This window comes from Phaenicophaeus curvirostris, chromosome Z, assembly GCF_032191515.1.
Source record: "Phaenicophaeus curvirostris isolate KB17595 chromosome Z, BPBGC_Pcur_1.0, whole genome shotgun sequence".
In the NCBI taxonomy this organism is placed as follows: domain Eukaryota; kingdom Metazoa; phylum Chordata; class Aves; order Cuculiformes; family Cuculidae; genus Phaenicophaeus; species Phaenicophaeus curvirostris.
Genome location: NC_091431.1, coordinates 51,538,569 through 51,554,557, shown reverse-complemented (window position 1 = coordinate 51,554,557; position 15,989 = coordinate 51,538,569). Strand labels below are relative to the sequence as shown.

The 15,989-nt window shown below is 41.8% G+C and overlaps 1 protein-coding gene across 2 annotated transcripts in view; it reads left to right on the top strand.

Moving 5' to 3' along the window:
* LHFPL2 (LHFPL tetraspan subfamily member 2) overlaps positions 1-15,084 on the top strand; it is a 119,841-nt gene extending 104,757 nt beyond the window's left edge. For both annotated transcript variants that reach the window (XM_069880744.1, XM_069880745.1), the window contains one exon: positions 14,306-15,084. In XM_069880744.1, the coding sequence (XP_069736845.1) occupies positions 14,306-14,562 (257 nt within the window). In that variant the 3' untranslated portion in view covers positions 14,563-15,084. The remainder of the gene's footprint in view (positions 1-14,305) is intronic.
* The last annotated feature ends 905 nt before the right edge of the window (positions 15,085-15,989 follow it).

The following is a 15,989-nucleotide window of genomic DNA, read 5'->3' as shown; positions in this document are numbered from 1 at the left end:
GACCTGTCTACAGACAGACCACATTAGGCAGACCCTAAGCGGTTCTATACACTGGTGTTTATTCAAACACAACTGAAATTTATAGCTACACAGCATGTAACGCATTGACGTTGGCAGAAGAATTGAAGCCCAGTGTCTGCCAAAATGAACTGACCGGTGTTGCTTTTGTTTGTTGTTCAGTTTTTCCCCCTCTGTTTGAATTTCTTAAAGTAACAAAAACCCTCTTGCTACTTCAGTAATTTTTCCATCAGCTGAAGGCAATTCTCTAGGTGTCTCAGAGGCTTCATGACTGTGGTAAGAGCCAATTCCACCCCAGGGACAGAACAGCCTGCAGTCGTGCTTCTCCAGTGCAACTTTCATGCTAAGCAGCCTCCTTCAAGGCTCTGAGCTCGACAAGCGATACCTTATGAAAAACCCTTCCTTTAGTCAGCTTATTGTTCAGCCCAAAGAGCTTATCTTTTCACTGTCCAAGTATCAGCTGTGCTTTGCCTGAAAAGATGAATTGGTTCTAGAGATTTGGTGTTTCTACTTAAACCCATGGATTTTACAGAGATTAGATGACGGTTAGTAACCTGACACTAGACAGCGCTAGTTAGAGAAGTATTTGGCTTTCTGTACTTGCCATGAGCAAACCTAAGGAGAACCTGTTCTATGTGCAGGTTTTCATCTATTGTGTTGTGTATGCGTGTGGTCATCTGGAGGAGTAGAGTGGCCTTCTGCCCTGCCTCTGGCAGCCCTCAGAGACTTGTGAGGAGGGAGGGCCACCTACTCTTTGCCTCTTGGTGGTGCTCTTAAGCAGATGTTTTCAATTCATTAAATGGTTTAATTTCAAAAAAACCCAGGAGTTTTAACTTGTTTGCTTGAAATGGGAATCTTCTCACTTCCTCATCTCCACTGAATGTCCTTTAGATAAAAATTACAGGTTTAGCTGTAGTCGCTCCTGCTTGGCGGAATTTGCCAGAACCAGTGCAACAAGGAAGCAGCTCTGCATTGCAGATTAAGCCAGGGGAAGGTTTTAGCTTCTTGCTTTCCTATTCACTACTTCAGAAGAAATCCATGAAACTTGTTTTTGAGGAGATGACATTACTTCTTTTTTGTTGGAGGGGTATTTGTATGGGAGAGATTGCTTAGCAGCATAAGTAGATGTTTGGCATGTCAGACTTGGGTCTGTTGTAAAGATAAGGTTGCTTATGACTCTGATACCATCTCAAAATCTAGTCTAACATTAAGATCAGCAGTAAGTAGGTTCTTTTGTCTTGGAATACTGTTCTGGTGACCATGCATTTGTTAGAAAATATGTGAAAAGGTAGTTTTATGATTTATTATCAAACCGGCTGTACCTGTAATGGGACTTGTGGCCTCAAGAATTAAACCGTTCAGTCGACAAAGCATTTATTACATGTTTGGAGATATATCAGTACTTTTTTGAGCTGTACTAAGGGTAGAAGTACTCCCCTTCTTATAATTCAGATAAATGACACAGCATGAAACCGGGTAACAGAAAGGTCACACTACTGAAACCGTTGCTATGAGAAGGCGGCCTGCTAGTATTTGCAGCCAGGCGTCTTGTGGCTAGCAACTTGTTTTCTCAAGATTAATTTTATTGGGTCCACTGCTGGTTTTGCGCCAGTAGCATTACAACATCTGCTTACTTAGTTGAAATTATTTTCCTTATGACTTACCACATCTGTTAATTTCAACTGTCTCAGTTCCTGAGTTTTGAAAAATGCTTAAGCAAGTTGCTGAAGAAAGTCAATTGTCGGTATGGTTAATCCATACAGAGATGTTGGTAGCTAGTCTAGTGCCCTGACCAGAGAACAAGATAGAACCCTGCCTTAACTCTCTTAAACATAAGGTCATTCTTTCAAATGTAAACAATTATGTTTTTAATAAGTGTAGAAGGACTCACAAAATCATTTTGTTTATCAGCCTTTATCACTCCAATATTGGCAAGTATGACAAACATCTGTTAGAGATGAGATAGCCCCATAGTAGAATCATCTACAGGGGAATTCAGGATCTTGCAGACTTAATGTCATTTTAAATGTCTGTATCTTCATAATGGATATTTAATATGATTTAAAAAATACAACAAGTTAATTTATTCCTGCAATTCATAATGAAAAAAACAATAGGCACCAGATATATCTTTTCAGTCTAGCAACATGGTTTGGGACCTGGATGATGCTTACAATGCAATTACAGAACAGAAAGCAACATGTCTTCAGTTATGGCCCTTGGACACATTTGCGAACTCCCATGTAGGTCAATGGGAACACATTTCTGGTCCATAGAAGGGTTTGGTTTGAATTTTTTTTTGTGTGTTTCAGAAAATTATAACTATAAAGCCACAAGGGAAGAAAATACAACTCTTGCTTAAAATCCCATAATTCCTTTGTTATGGAGCGAAAGGTTCTACCACTGGTTTTCAGACTGGAGTGCCTTTCATTCTGGAGCTGTAGAAACAGTAATCAGTGGCCTTGTTTTTGGAGATGTTTGAGGATTGTTTCATCTGTAAAAGCGTCTTTTCTCTGCAATAGAGAGTACAAAGAATGGAGCTCTGTAATTAAGTAGATAATTGCCTGCCACCCAGCAGCAAGACGACTGGGCAGACTTTAATTTTGTCTTTCCCAAAAAGTATTTTATTTTTGCAGTCTATGAATCACTTGAAATTCAGAGGCTGGAAGAGGCAGCATGTTATTATATGGTAGCTGGTAAGAAGCAATTAAAAGTAAAGTTTCACAGTAATCATCTACTTAGAGGAAGTAAACAATTGGTGATCCCCGACAAACATATCTTGGTGTGCATGTAGGATAGGTAGGATAGTTGCCGATGCATTTACAAGCTTTATTTGGGCTTGGGTACTTCACTTTGGTGCTAAGTAATGTAATTTAAAAATAACCTGGCCTCAAAGGACAGTAGGGTGGAGCTTATGACGTAGGCTAAAACAGGTTCGGCTCCCACCTCTGACACAGTTTCCTTTATGAAGTTCATCTTCATCATCTGTTCTTGGGTTTTGTTTTGGTTTTTTTACCCTCCAAGAGCACAGCTGGGCACAGCTGGCCCCTGGTGCTGTGTCTGGGCAGATACAGCCCCCTCCCCACAGTCAGCACCTAACATAGACACCTTGACCATGCATGGGGAGGCAGAAGCAAAATTAGAAGCACATATATTATCTCAGCTGCAAAACCTGAGCAGGCCCCCGTGTTTCCTCATGGGGAGCTACTCCATCGTGTGCTTGGAAAGTCTCTGTGGAGACTAGAGGGGAAAGAGTGCTGGTGTGTCAGGAAGGTAGATATCTTTGGGAGTTCAGTTTCTGTTACTCCTGCTTTACTGTGCTGGAGCGGGGCTGGATTAGCAGGCAGATTTACTGAAAGGTGATAAAATAGCTTCTCTTCTCTAAAGTCTTTCCAGAGGGCTGATGGCTTCAGCTGGGAAGGTTCTTGCAGGTCACTCCCTTATCACTGCTTTCTCTATTCATAGTCCACTGTCTCCTAGCTCAAATGGGGCTTGACTAAACAGAATTCAGACTGAAATGTGAAGAAGAAATAAAAAAAAAAAGAGGCATGTAAAAATTGGATTGTATCAGTCAGAAGACCAGCTGCATCCCAGCTGCTTCCTAACGGGTGCCTCTGGTTTGTCAGGTGAATGCATGGCTGCATTTTACCATCAGGTGGCTTAGAAGGCTGGGCCACTGGCAGTTATGCCTTTAAGAGACAAAACAGAGGTTTGTGTCTTCAGAGGTTGCTGCAGATGGGCCGGGAGCATTTAGTTCCCACAGCCACTTCATTGGAGCCTTTCTGTTTGGGCCCAGACGCTGCAGGCTTGGGCTTCCCTCCTTAACTCTGGCAGTTCCTTCCCCAGCATTCCTGGGGCCTTCTTCTGTTCCCAGGTCCTACTTCAGTAGTCTCCTCTCATCACCCAGTGCTGAGATTTCCTTAAGGTTTCACCCTACTTTGTTCCTGCTGACTATGTCCTCTTGTACCCCTGCCTTGTTCTGGGAGACTGTTTTTTCCTGGTGTTTGTCCTGCTCAGGCCCAAGTAATGAAGTCTCTTCCACAGTATTTTCTGTTTTCAGGTATCTCACAAGATCTCCTGCATTCATTCTTCGGTTCCTTCCATGTTTCTTCCCTTTATTACTGTTCATGTCTTCTCCTGTTCCCTGTGGTGGTATCTCAGGGGGTTCCTCCATCAGAAACTACTGCAGTGCCTGGGCAATAGTTACATTCTAGGAGCGTAGTTTCACCCTCAAATGCAAGAAAACTCCGTTTTCTAAAATGAAGAGATGAAATCCAGTTTGGAGCCAGCTGTTTCTGTAACTTGGTGCTGGAAGAGTTTGTTTTAGGTGTCTTACACTAAGAAATAATTCGGTGTGTTATACTTATTTGTCATCAATTCCATTTGGGAGGCTGGATGATTTGGGAAGATGGCCGCAGCAACTCATGATAGAAACCATCTGAAAGGGAAGAGAGTTGGAGCTGTTTGTGAGGGTGTGGGAACTAGGATCCAGCTGTGCAGGATGGGCTTGTGATGTGTGGGGCCCTGTGGCTGCATGCTCCTCTTGATGCTGGAAGGTAAGGAGACCACTGGGAGTTGTGGAGGAGGAAGCTGAGGAGGGAGTGGGAGGTTGGCCAGAACTTTTCATGGAGACGAGAGAAAAGGAGAAGAAGCAAGCTGCTGGGGGTCGGGCATGAGGCTGCTAGAGATCTTTGGCATGCAGAGCATGACATGGAAGGTTAGGATAGTTGCAGAATAGTTGTAGGCAGCAGCATCTTGTAAAAAAGCATTAATTTGTCTGAGAAAGGGCCAAGCTTGCAAGCAAGGAAGAAAGCACCTTGTGAGCTCACATTGCTTCCTGTGAGCAAAGGAAGTTACTACTTAGCCAGGGAGCCCAGGTAGTAGGAGACCACGGTAACAGTAGTTTTCCCCTCAAAGGCAAGGAAGCTTCTGGTTTGTCTTTCTAAAATGCAGAGCATGCGTTTTTCAAAAAGCATATTTCCTCTTGGATTCAGCTCAGAGTTTTTCTTTTCTGATGCCAGAATTCTGAATTCTTGGGTTGGGAAGAAAGAAAAACGGGGCGTGGGGAGGAACAGTATTTCTAATGGAAATCCTGACAGTCTGCACTGCTTTTGCTGTCTGTGGTATAGTGTTTCCTGTAACCTATATGGCCTAATGCCAGCACAACATCTAATATACACTTGGCCGCTGAAAGTTCAAGTGAAGGCAACTGCTGTGTTGGAATATGCCAGGGAAGGAAAATAGAGTTCAAGCGCTAAATTGCTATTGTGCCTGAGGGAGAGTATTAGTAACTTCAAAGAAATAAAGTGAAGATTTCAGTGTTTTGTTAGATTTGATGGTTGGCTTATCTCCTGTGCTACCAAGGTGGGCACATGGGAACCTGTAGACACACAGGAGACAGTAAATAGAATAGAAAAATAAGCAAAAAAAAATTCAGGATTTCAGTGGCAAAATTTGGCAGCTGTTTTTCTTGGCAAGCGTATATCTTTTCTAAAAAACAGTGCTCAGTGTGAGACTTAACACTACCCACAGAGAAGTGCTTTATTGTGGCAAATGTACACACTGAGATCCCTTACCCCTATTGGGGTGGCTGAGATGGTGAGAGCTTCTTGATACCCACTGCTCTGGTGATGCAGGGTAAGAGAGCCCCCCAAGAGTCCAGGGGGACAGTGGGAGGTTAGCGAATCTCCCTTTCCATCAGATTTTTGCTCCTAGGCATCAGAGCCAAGGTTGGTGCTGCTGTTTGTCTATAGGATGCAAACACTAGGAGAGTATTTAAACTCAACAAATGCTGCATTTTAACTCAGACGTGAGGAAAAAGAGGAAAGCAGCTCTTTCCAGACAGAAGAGTTTCTTTCTAGCTTCTTTCTAACTTATGCTTAGCTTCTGTCTTTGGTGCTCCTGCTGTGGTGGTGAAGGAAATTGGTGGGTTGAGTTTTGCTTTCTTCCCCAACTCAGATGACCTGCACTCTGCAGCTATATGACCCATAAAGTCACCAAAAATTCTCCCCTTCCTGTATTCCCTTTGCCTGTTCCTTCTTCTTGAGCCTTAGCTCCTTTGGAGCTCCTCCCCTCTGCACCCTTGACTTTTTTGTGCTGCTGGGAAACATAACTAAGGAAACATAATGCCATGAAAAAGAGAGCCTGTAGCCCTTTTACCTTGGCTTAACCAAGGCAGTTGTTGCTTCAGCCTCCCTTACAGAGCTGTGGCTAGGAGGTGGTGGTTTTCATCTTTCTTCTGGTTCAGTTTAAGTGATGGATTGTTTGGAGGGCACAGCATTCACCGGTCAAATAGTGAGTGGCATGAAACATACTAGGTCTTCTCTCCTTCTTTAATGGAAAGAAAAATTGACACAGCCTGATATTTCCTTCTTAATTCAGGAAGCTCCCTAATTTACCACTCAAAATTGAGTTTCTCATTTAGTAACTTCAGGCCTTTTATTGGGTTGTCCCAGATTAAAAACACTGAATGCATCATTGGCTTTCATGGTAAAATATGAGAGGTGACCAACCTTCTTGGCTGTGCCTGAGCATTGGCCCTATGAGTGGAGAGGTCTTTGGTTACCTCAGCATTGCTGAAAACTTATAGACATTTGGCTTTTAGCCTATAAGGTGCTTTATCTTCACTTAATTACAGGGTTAGAATCCGCCACAGGGGAGACCCTGTAGTGTAGTGACATGAGTACACATGACAGGCAGCCAGCAAAGAGGCAGTGGTGCCATTTCATGTCTTGGCATTGATCTGACTTCAAGTCTTCACATTTCCTTGACTCCCAGCTAAGGAGGACTCTCACCACATATATAAAAATTATTAAAAGCTAATGGGGAATTTGCTATCTTATCTCCTAAAAGCAGAAACCTACAGGCTCACACTTTTGTTACAGAGAAGTCCAAGCAGTTAAATCATATCAATATCAGAAAGACTAAACCATTCATTCCCCTGAATCATATGTCATTCTGCCAAAGCAACCTAAATCAAGCTGATAAACTGACCTGGTTTTGGCTTTTTCTTTGGGTAGCAAAATATACAATAGTTGAGTCTTCCACCAGTAGCCCTCTGCCCTGTATTCCTGTCCCTGTTTCTCTATTCCAGCATTAGTAATGCCATCAGAAGTTTACACATGCTTGTGTAGGTTTGGTTATAAATGAGCATCTTTGATTTGCTTAATAAATGGGAAAAGACACATGAACAAATGGTATAGTATAGTTAATTTACTGTTGAAAAGAACAGAGATCTTACCCTGTGCTTCAACTTGAGGAAGGCAGTGGATAGGGAACTCCTTTTTCTTCTAGTAACTACTTACCCTTCTAAGAGCCTGAGACAACTTCAAGGGGAAAAAAAATTATCTGTGCAGGTTTTGAGCCAGCGCCTGCTAATAGGTATAAGCAGTTCATTTTTCTGCCTCAGCTTAGGGTGTCCCAGGTACACTGAAATCTGTGTACAGCCGCAGTCCCCTGCAGTGACAGCAGGTACAGAGGTACAGACCTTGTCTCAGTGCACTGTCCATCAGCAACCCTCCCTACCCTCAACAGCTATGCTTCCAACTTAACACAGGTTCCCTCTGCTTGTGTGAAACTGCACTAAGTGTTGTGTCCAGGTAGGCTTTTTTAAGCATTGATCTTTTTAATGTTATGCATTTTAATTTTGCTTGTTTTGCAGCATTTCCAAATAGGCCAGAGACCATCTCCAAGGCACTAGAGCTTGCAGTCTCCCCTTTCTTATTTGGGGAAAGATCTTGCCTCTGGTCGGCTGCTTGTGTTTGATGGGTCTGGCAGTCATACCCTGGATGGACAGCAGCCACAGAGTCAGGTCTGGGTCACTGTGCTGTGGGTACCACAGAGTGCCCCTCAGCGTCTTGGCACTACCCTCATCCCTTTCCTATAACCAATGTGGAGTGCTGAGACCACCTCATCAGCTGGACTGAATCCACCTCATTAGTGTGCATGTTATTAAAATGGTATTACTGAATCATTGCACAGGTCTGAAGGTGTCTGTTATATAGCTGCTGTATAACAGACCGTCAATTTGGTTCTCTGTCAGTGGATTAAGTGGTCAAAAGCATGCAGATGGTAACCTGGTAGTATTCCTTCTGGGTAGGGGTTTGTCAGGGGGAATTTACCTATATGAAAGCCTCCTTGGGTTAAGCTGGCATAGTACATATGTACAAATATTTTACACATGAAATTGTTCAGTTGCTCAGGTGGCACATTGACATATGTGGAAATACGATCAACAAAGTCAGGTTTATTTTGCCTGGCTGGTGCAATGAATTTGGGCTTGAGTGTTAACCTCCTGTGGTTGCACAGAAGATGAGAGTGATCAGGATCACTGCAATTTGGTTGTGCTGGCAGCCTGGTGTTGTGCAAGGCTTAATCCCTCTCCACCTTTACCCTTTTTCTTTTCCTCTCTTAAAATGTTGTTGCTCAGTTGTGCTGCTCCACGGGAGCCCACTGCAGTGCCACCTCACTGATCACAGCTGCTTAATTTCCTGTTTCTTCAGAAGCATTTAAAAGCTTTTTTTGCTAGTTTGCTAGGAAATGAGAAGATAGTTTCAGGCTTTGCAATGGAAATTGGCTTTGTTAGTGTATGCTGTTGTTTAATATGGCACCACAGCAGCTGCGCAGGAGACTGTCAAAACTAAATAGCATGTTTTCACTTAGCTAAACAAGCATCTGCCTAACCCCTGTCTCGAGGGTTACTTCCAAGGATGGAATGAAAAAGCTTTTACTTGGATCTGACCCCAGCACAAAACGTGACATAGAAATGCCTGTAACGATAGACCAATCTCCTGGTTTCCCATGATGTTAGCATGGCAGCATTACTGTACTGTATAAAAACCAGGCAGAGCACTTGCTTACTGCAGTTTCAGGTCCTTAAAAGGGGAAAAGTTGCTGGTGCACAAATACAAAAGGATTATCCTACAGAAAAAGCATTAATGAGCTGTCTTCAGAAACATTGTGCACAGCAGTGCAGTCTGCTGTATTTATATTGACATTACACAGTGTTCTGTAATGTTTTGCTTTTGTATTTTAGGAGAAAGAAGTTGCTTTTACATCATTTGAATATAGAAATATTTATGTTTAATAGGTTGTCTGTGTTGTAATCAGGAAACACATTTTAGTATAAGAATCCCAGTAAAATCTAAATCTCTTCTAAATTTTGTATTTCTTAATTACTTGTTTTCAGAAAGAAGCCTTAGAGATTGATAATGTTTTGTGCACGAAATTCCTTCAGTGGAAGATAGGAAAATGTTCCCTGCTGACAAACTTATACCAAAGAGTTTTAGGTGAGGTCTCTGGATAAAAAAGTCTTTTAAATGATTTTCTGTTGTCATTCCTAGGCATCTGGCAGCATTGAGTAGCATTCTTTCAGACCTCTGTTTTAACAAATACTAAGAAAGAAAGGTAACTGACAGCTGGCAACAAGTAACAACAAGTAATATGTAATTATGAAAAATTATTTAAATAAGTGAGATAGAGCTAATTAAGAAATAGAATCAAGAGTATGTGTATAGCAGAAGCTGCACTCTCAGCAGTGCAGCTGTGCTCAGGGAGGTGTTAAGTCTAGAACAGAGCGAGCCTGTAGAGAAGCATAGTGGAAAATAGCTGTTTCAAAATGAATTTGTTCTTTCCAGCCAGGGGAACAAACAGCAGTAAGTCCAGAGATAGATTGGCTATGCATTAATACTATCACTTACTGTACTTCAGAACAAAGAGCTGAAAGGATTTATAGCAGAAACCTTTTCTTCAGACAGAGTACTCAATTTTAGTTCTCTGTTCTTTCTCTTGAAAATTGGCTTCTCTTCAGAGACACTGGGACAAGAGCAAAAGCTGATATATTAAGAAAAAGGAATCTCTGCCACAGTTATTTACTGTCCTGCCAGATACGTCTCAAGGCAAGCTGTCAACAGGAGATAATTGTTGCTCTGTCAGATTATGCTGATATAATCTGAGTTTTGTAGTCTTAAAACTAACAAAAGCTTAAGTGTTTTAATCTTAATTTACAGCATCAAATGGCTTAGAAGGCTGCACAATACCAAAATAATATTTGAGTAAGTCAAGTGTAAGAATAACTGAATCAAATTCAAGAAATCAGAGAATTATAATAGTTAATCAATCCAGACAGCATCTTCTATACACAAAACTGTAGATTGGTCTTGGGTTCCTGTGCAGTCTAAGTATAAATGAATGCCAGAGTAAAGAGCTTGGCTTGCCTTTCCAGGCCGCTGTGTTTCATTTGCTGGCAAGATACTTTGCTCCTGTATAGCCCATCTAATACCTTCCTCCACTTTCCCCCTGAGGTTCTTCAGAAAAAATACCCAGGTGCTTCCATGTAGCCATGTACTCTCCACAAGCAAATGAAAATCCGTTTCTCTTCCTCCAACATTTTCCTCCAGATTGACTTGTTGTAAAGCCTGTACAGAGGAAACTTGGTAACCATCAAGCTATGGATTTGATGAAGCTATTGCTGTTATATTGTTCAGGGTTATCTCACTTGTGCCTTGTGTTCCATCTCAGTGTCTTGTCTGAAAAGCAGATTGTCAGCTATTGGAGGCAGAAACCATGAGCAGAGTTGTCAGGCTCTGTGGTAATGCAAATAAATAACTAAATCAAGACAGCTGCAGGCAGGTGAGCCCGAGTGACTGATCAGAGGCTACAAAATGGCAGGGACATAGGGAATTAAGCTTAAATCTTTATTGAAGAAACAGAGATGTAAGGGGCCTGATCAGGCTCTGCTCTGTGACACTGGTATAAGAAATCAGCACTGAGAATTTACCATGTGTTTTCCTCTTGCGGATTGTCTCGCCACAGACTCACCTTTAAATGGTTTTTGTGCAACTGCAGCTGCTTGTGCATGTGTTAGATGTAGATCAAGGCTATGCTATTAGTTGTAGAAGCAGCCCTCTGGCTTTTTGTGCTGCATAAAATGGGTATACAGTGCTCGGTAGGTCTGAGGTGGAAAAGCATGGAGACTGCTAAGTTATTTGTATGGCATTTAACCATTTTGCCTGTTTAAAAACAGACCATGACTTCCCAAACAGCAACACAAACTCTCCTGCCCTTGCTGCCCCTACGATAGCTTACCTTGTCCTTTCCACATTTTTCCTTTCCTTCCCTCTGCACTCAGGTTCCCAGGAGCACAGAGGTTCATTTTCGGGGGTCTCTGGAGGCTGTTGGACAGTTAAGCACTTCGAATTGCTATCTTCTGTTTTAGCCCATGGTTTGCTGTGTTGGTGGGTGGTAAAGTATCTTCTGTCTGTTTAGTTTAAGCTGCAGAAGTTATTGTGAGGAGTCGTGTGTAGCCTGTGACCATCTCTTCTGTAGTTACTGTGAAGCAGGAAGCAAAGGTCCTCTTGATCTTCTTGTTTGAACACTGCTTTTTAGGCAGGTGGGGAGAATCGGGAAGGGATCTCTGCACCGTGCACAGCTCAGCCATTGCTCCAGGTAGTGGGACTTGGAGGTGAATATGTGATGGGGCGTCTGTGCCTTTCCACTTGCTGTTAGCATGAAATTGGAGAAGTGCTGTTTCTGTCATGGGTATATTGAATTGGCTTAATTGAATTATCTTTATTCACTTTTCCTAGCAAGTAGGAACCAACTATTAATGAAATGAGAAATGATAAATATAAGTGACAGTGAGAAGAGGTGCATATCCCAAGAAGCCCTCTGTCTGCACTGAAATTGGAGTAGCAGAATATAGGTTCAGTAGTGAAAATGTTACTTTCATAGAATCATAGAATAGTTTGGGTTGGAAGGGACCTTAACGATCATCCAGTTTCAACCCCCCTCCCACAGGCAGGGACACCTCTCACCAGCCCAGGCTGCCCAAGGCCCCATCCAACCTGGCCCTGAGCACCTCCAGGGATGGGGCAGCCACAGCTTCTCTGGGCAGCCTGTGCCAGGGCCTCACCACTCTCATAGGGAAGAAATTCCTCCTTATGTCTAGTCTGAATCTGCCTCTTTTCAATTTATAGCCTTTTATTTTTTTTTTTACTTTTTTTCTTTTTATTATGCTAGGCAGTATAGGATTCACAAAGTTAGCTATCTGAAGGAAAAGTCAGGTGAGACTCTGACCATATTCAAGTCCATAGTTGATTTTTCTCCAAATTTTGTTTTCAGCTGTGAGAAAACAGTTGTAGATTATCAGACTGTGGGCTGTAGTTGGTATTTCTCCAGGAATTTTCTGTGCTTTTAAAATAAATCCTTAATTCAGTCAAGTCCTGAGCACACACTGCACTGCTGCATCTTTGGGGAGGCTGAGTTTCAGGTAACAGCTTTTCAGCTTGGAGCATACACACCATGAACCAGTAGCTTTCAGAAGTTGTTCAGTGCTCTAGTTTGGGTTAAAAGGGATGGATGAAGCTTCCTAGTCCTGCTTGTGACTCAGTCATAAACCAGGTTTGCTGTTAAACATGGGCTCTCTAGGTTTACGAGTGATGGAGTGGTAAACTTTAAAAACTTCCTTGTTGGCAGCAGCTATGTTTGCATTTAAGATCTGGCTTCTTAATTTAGTGATGGTGATTTTTAACTATGAAAAGACTTGTGATCGTTAGAGAAAATGGCAACTGGCCCATGCCAGGATATGCTCAGGAAAACAGATAGTGTGGTCAAGCCAGTTACACAGAATAGGAAAACGGTGATGAACAGGGAAGAAGGAACTGCTGGTGTTTAGTCTGAAACAGCTACAGGGCTTAGCATGATGAAAGCACAGCTTATCCAGGTCTGTCCAAGATAAAGCCATACTTTATACTTAATGTAGTTTGCCCAATCAGCCAGGAAACACTGCATAAAATTTGTCATTGGTTCTTAAATGTAAACAGTGATGAAATCCCTTCACAGAGAATGGATATCACTCACTAATGGATTTTGCCGCCCCAAAGAATAATGCCATTGAGTTCATTCATGCCCGTGGTGTTATGTCATCATTAGAAAAACGCTGGAGGAAGGAATTTCTTTTGTGAAATGTCTGGCATTCATAGACATTAATTTTTAGACAGTCGGATGATGGGGTTTGCATTTTGTGTATATTAGCTGCTTGCTAGCTAGGACCCAGCTTTCTCAGTGAGGAAGTTTTCTTGTGTCTGGCACTATTTCTTTAAACAAACAATTAAAGAAACCTGATGTACTGCAGAACAAGATAGTCTTAACTGCATCGAAGAAGATGCAAACAAGTCTTCACAGCTGTTCTTGGTAATCTCTCCACACAGGAAAAAAAAAGAGGACTGCTTTCTATTTTATTACTTGGTAGAAATTTTGGGATTAGATGAAATCTACTGGGTAAACCAGCACCATATACAGAAAGCACGACTTTCAGCCCACTTCTGGAAGGTGGCAGCATCATGTTTTTGTGAAGGTGCTAGGTTGAGTAAATGGCTTTACAGTGCAGGACAAATAAATCAGTAATATTTATGGAATCTGGAAGGCTTTATTAATTTTCTCGATAAGGTGGTTGTGTTTAGGCAAAAACTATCAATACAAGAGATGATCAGATGGGCAGAAAACCTAGTCTGAGCTTTTTACTTACAGCCTGAGGCACAGCAGGTTGTTTGGGCAGTTTAGCAATTTGAGGAGTTGAGGCTTTTGCTCCTTCATCAGTGGAAAAGTCCTTCCCTTCTGCAGTAGTCGCTTGCCTGTTTAGAGGCAATCCCTGTGTTACCTGTGCACGGGTCCACAAGTACTTAGATCTGTTTTTCTGGGTCTTCCTCCAGAATCCCTTCATTACAAACGTATCTCACATGGACTGGCTGTATTATTTGTGGCCTAATGTGGCCAAATATGCACATGCAGTGTGATATTTTATTTCTTTTTCCCCGGCAAGAAAATCAACGTAGGAAAAATATAGAGGACAAAAGGCAAAATTGTTTATGCTGAACAGCTAAATAAAGCTGAATGAGAGCTAGCTACACTCAAAATCAAAAGTGGATGCAAACATTCCTAAGTATTTTAAAAGTGCAGGTATAAACAGTAGGCAAAGATGTTCAAATGTTTTGCAAGCTCTGTGTACCTAGCAATAATGTGTGAAAACAAAGGATGTAGAGGGAACACAGAAATTAAAATTACAAATTAAGCCATTATGCAAAATGAGCCTTTTACAAGGAAAATCACAGGATTGCTTCAAGTTTTGATAAAACACTGCATGGTGTGTAGTAGGAAACAATAAGGAGGGATTGATACGGAAGTCTTAGGTACTTAGGAGTAGTGACCATGATAACCATAACTACATGTGGTACATTTTGTGTAACACTGATAATCTGTTAAACTTCTGTCTTTCTGTTTTTATTTCTAGGCCTCTTCCTTATTTTAGGCTTGATACTGTACCCTGCAGGTTGGGGATGCCAGAAAGCCATAAGCTATTGTGGACATTACGCTTCTGCTTACAAACTAGGAGACTGCTCCTTGGGCTGGGCTTTCTACACAGCTATCGGTGGCACTGTTCTGACGTTCATCTGTGCAGTCTTCTCAGCGCAAGCTGAAATAGCCACATCCAGTGACAAAGTGCAAGAAGAAATAGAAGAAGGAAAAAACCTCATCTGCCTTCTTTAACTCCAGTGGGGAAGAATACCAGTGGCTGGATCCTCATCTGCTCTTCCATTGACTGGATAAGCAGATCCACCTACCTGTTCCTAGCATTTGTGTGATTGAGCCCCATGCATTCCAGCCCTGAACTACTGAAATGGTCTTTTATTCCTTGCTGGGCAATGAGGATCAGAGGAGGATCCCAAGAAAGCAGAATGTAAATATTTGGGGATATTTTTAGTTTCATTCTATGATCAGGAAACAGTAGAATATATTAATCTGACTGGGGATGTGAGGAATCACGTGTACATAGCAGGAATGTTGTTACAACTGACAAATTCTGATCCATCGGATTGCCTTACCCACCATAGTCACTTTGAAAAATGTGGATTTAAATTAATAAAAGCCAGCACATTTTTTTCCTTATGCAAAACAGAAGCCTATTTTAATTAGGCTTTGTTTCCAAGGGCTCCCCTCACCTGTGACTATTTCACCACCACCTGGTTTGGTACTTTACTTTTCATTGAGGTGCTTTTTTATACTGAACTTCCTTAAAGTACAGTGCCTTCTCAGATAGTAAGTATATGTTGGAGAGAGCAAAGCTCATGAAACGCAGTTTACACCAATTGTTAAGCATTTAAAAATTTGAGTCCCTGCCAGGTTTCTTTGTCTTAAAAATTGCAGCGCAAGGTGTGTGCCATTCATTACTCAGCAGGCAAATGATTTTGTTTCTGCTGACTAGAGAGAGAAGCTGTTGTTACAGTGGCTTTCAGCCAATTCTGATAAAATTGTTTGAATAGCCATTGTTAGAAATATTTATTAAAACTTCTGAAATCCCAAGCAGATGAGAACTCCCCACAGCATAGCTGGCAATTATCTTGTGAACGCCAACAGCCTGGCCTGGGCTGTAGCCTCTCCTATTCTTCCTCTAGCCAGTGAAAACTCATTCCTAGGCTACAGATCAGTCTGTCTCATGACCTAGAGCCACACAAGTCCTTAGGAAATCTAAAATTTTCAGTAAGTTTTGCCAAAATCTACATGGCTCAGAAGATCTTTTCCCTTTTTCTTTAAACTGCATGTAGTTTGAATCCTTTTCCAACTACATCAGCAGAAATAAAGCAGACCTTGCCACAAATGACATTCCTTTCTCAAGGGCAGTTGGTTATATTACTTGTGGTGTTGCATCACGTACTACACGTACTTCTAAAAACAAATTTTAAAGGTATTTCTAAAAATGAAGGAATGATGGAACAGTGTCATGGGAGCACTGGGGATAATTCAGCTGAGAACTTGTTCCAACAAAGTACTAAGTGAATTTTAGACTCCTCTTCTTACTTCTTGGTGATTATCACCCAGTGACATTGTTGCTGTCCATTACTTCACTGTTTAACGTGGAGTAGAGATTCTTGTGTCTGCCTCCTCAGTCCCTTATAGGTATTAAAGTAATTGTTACT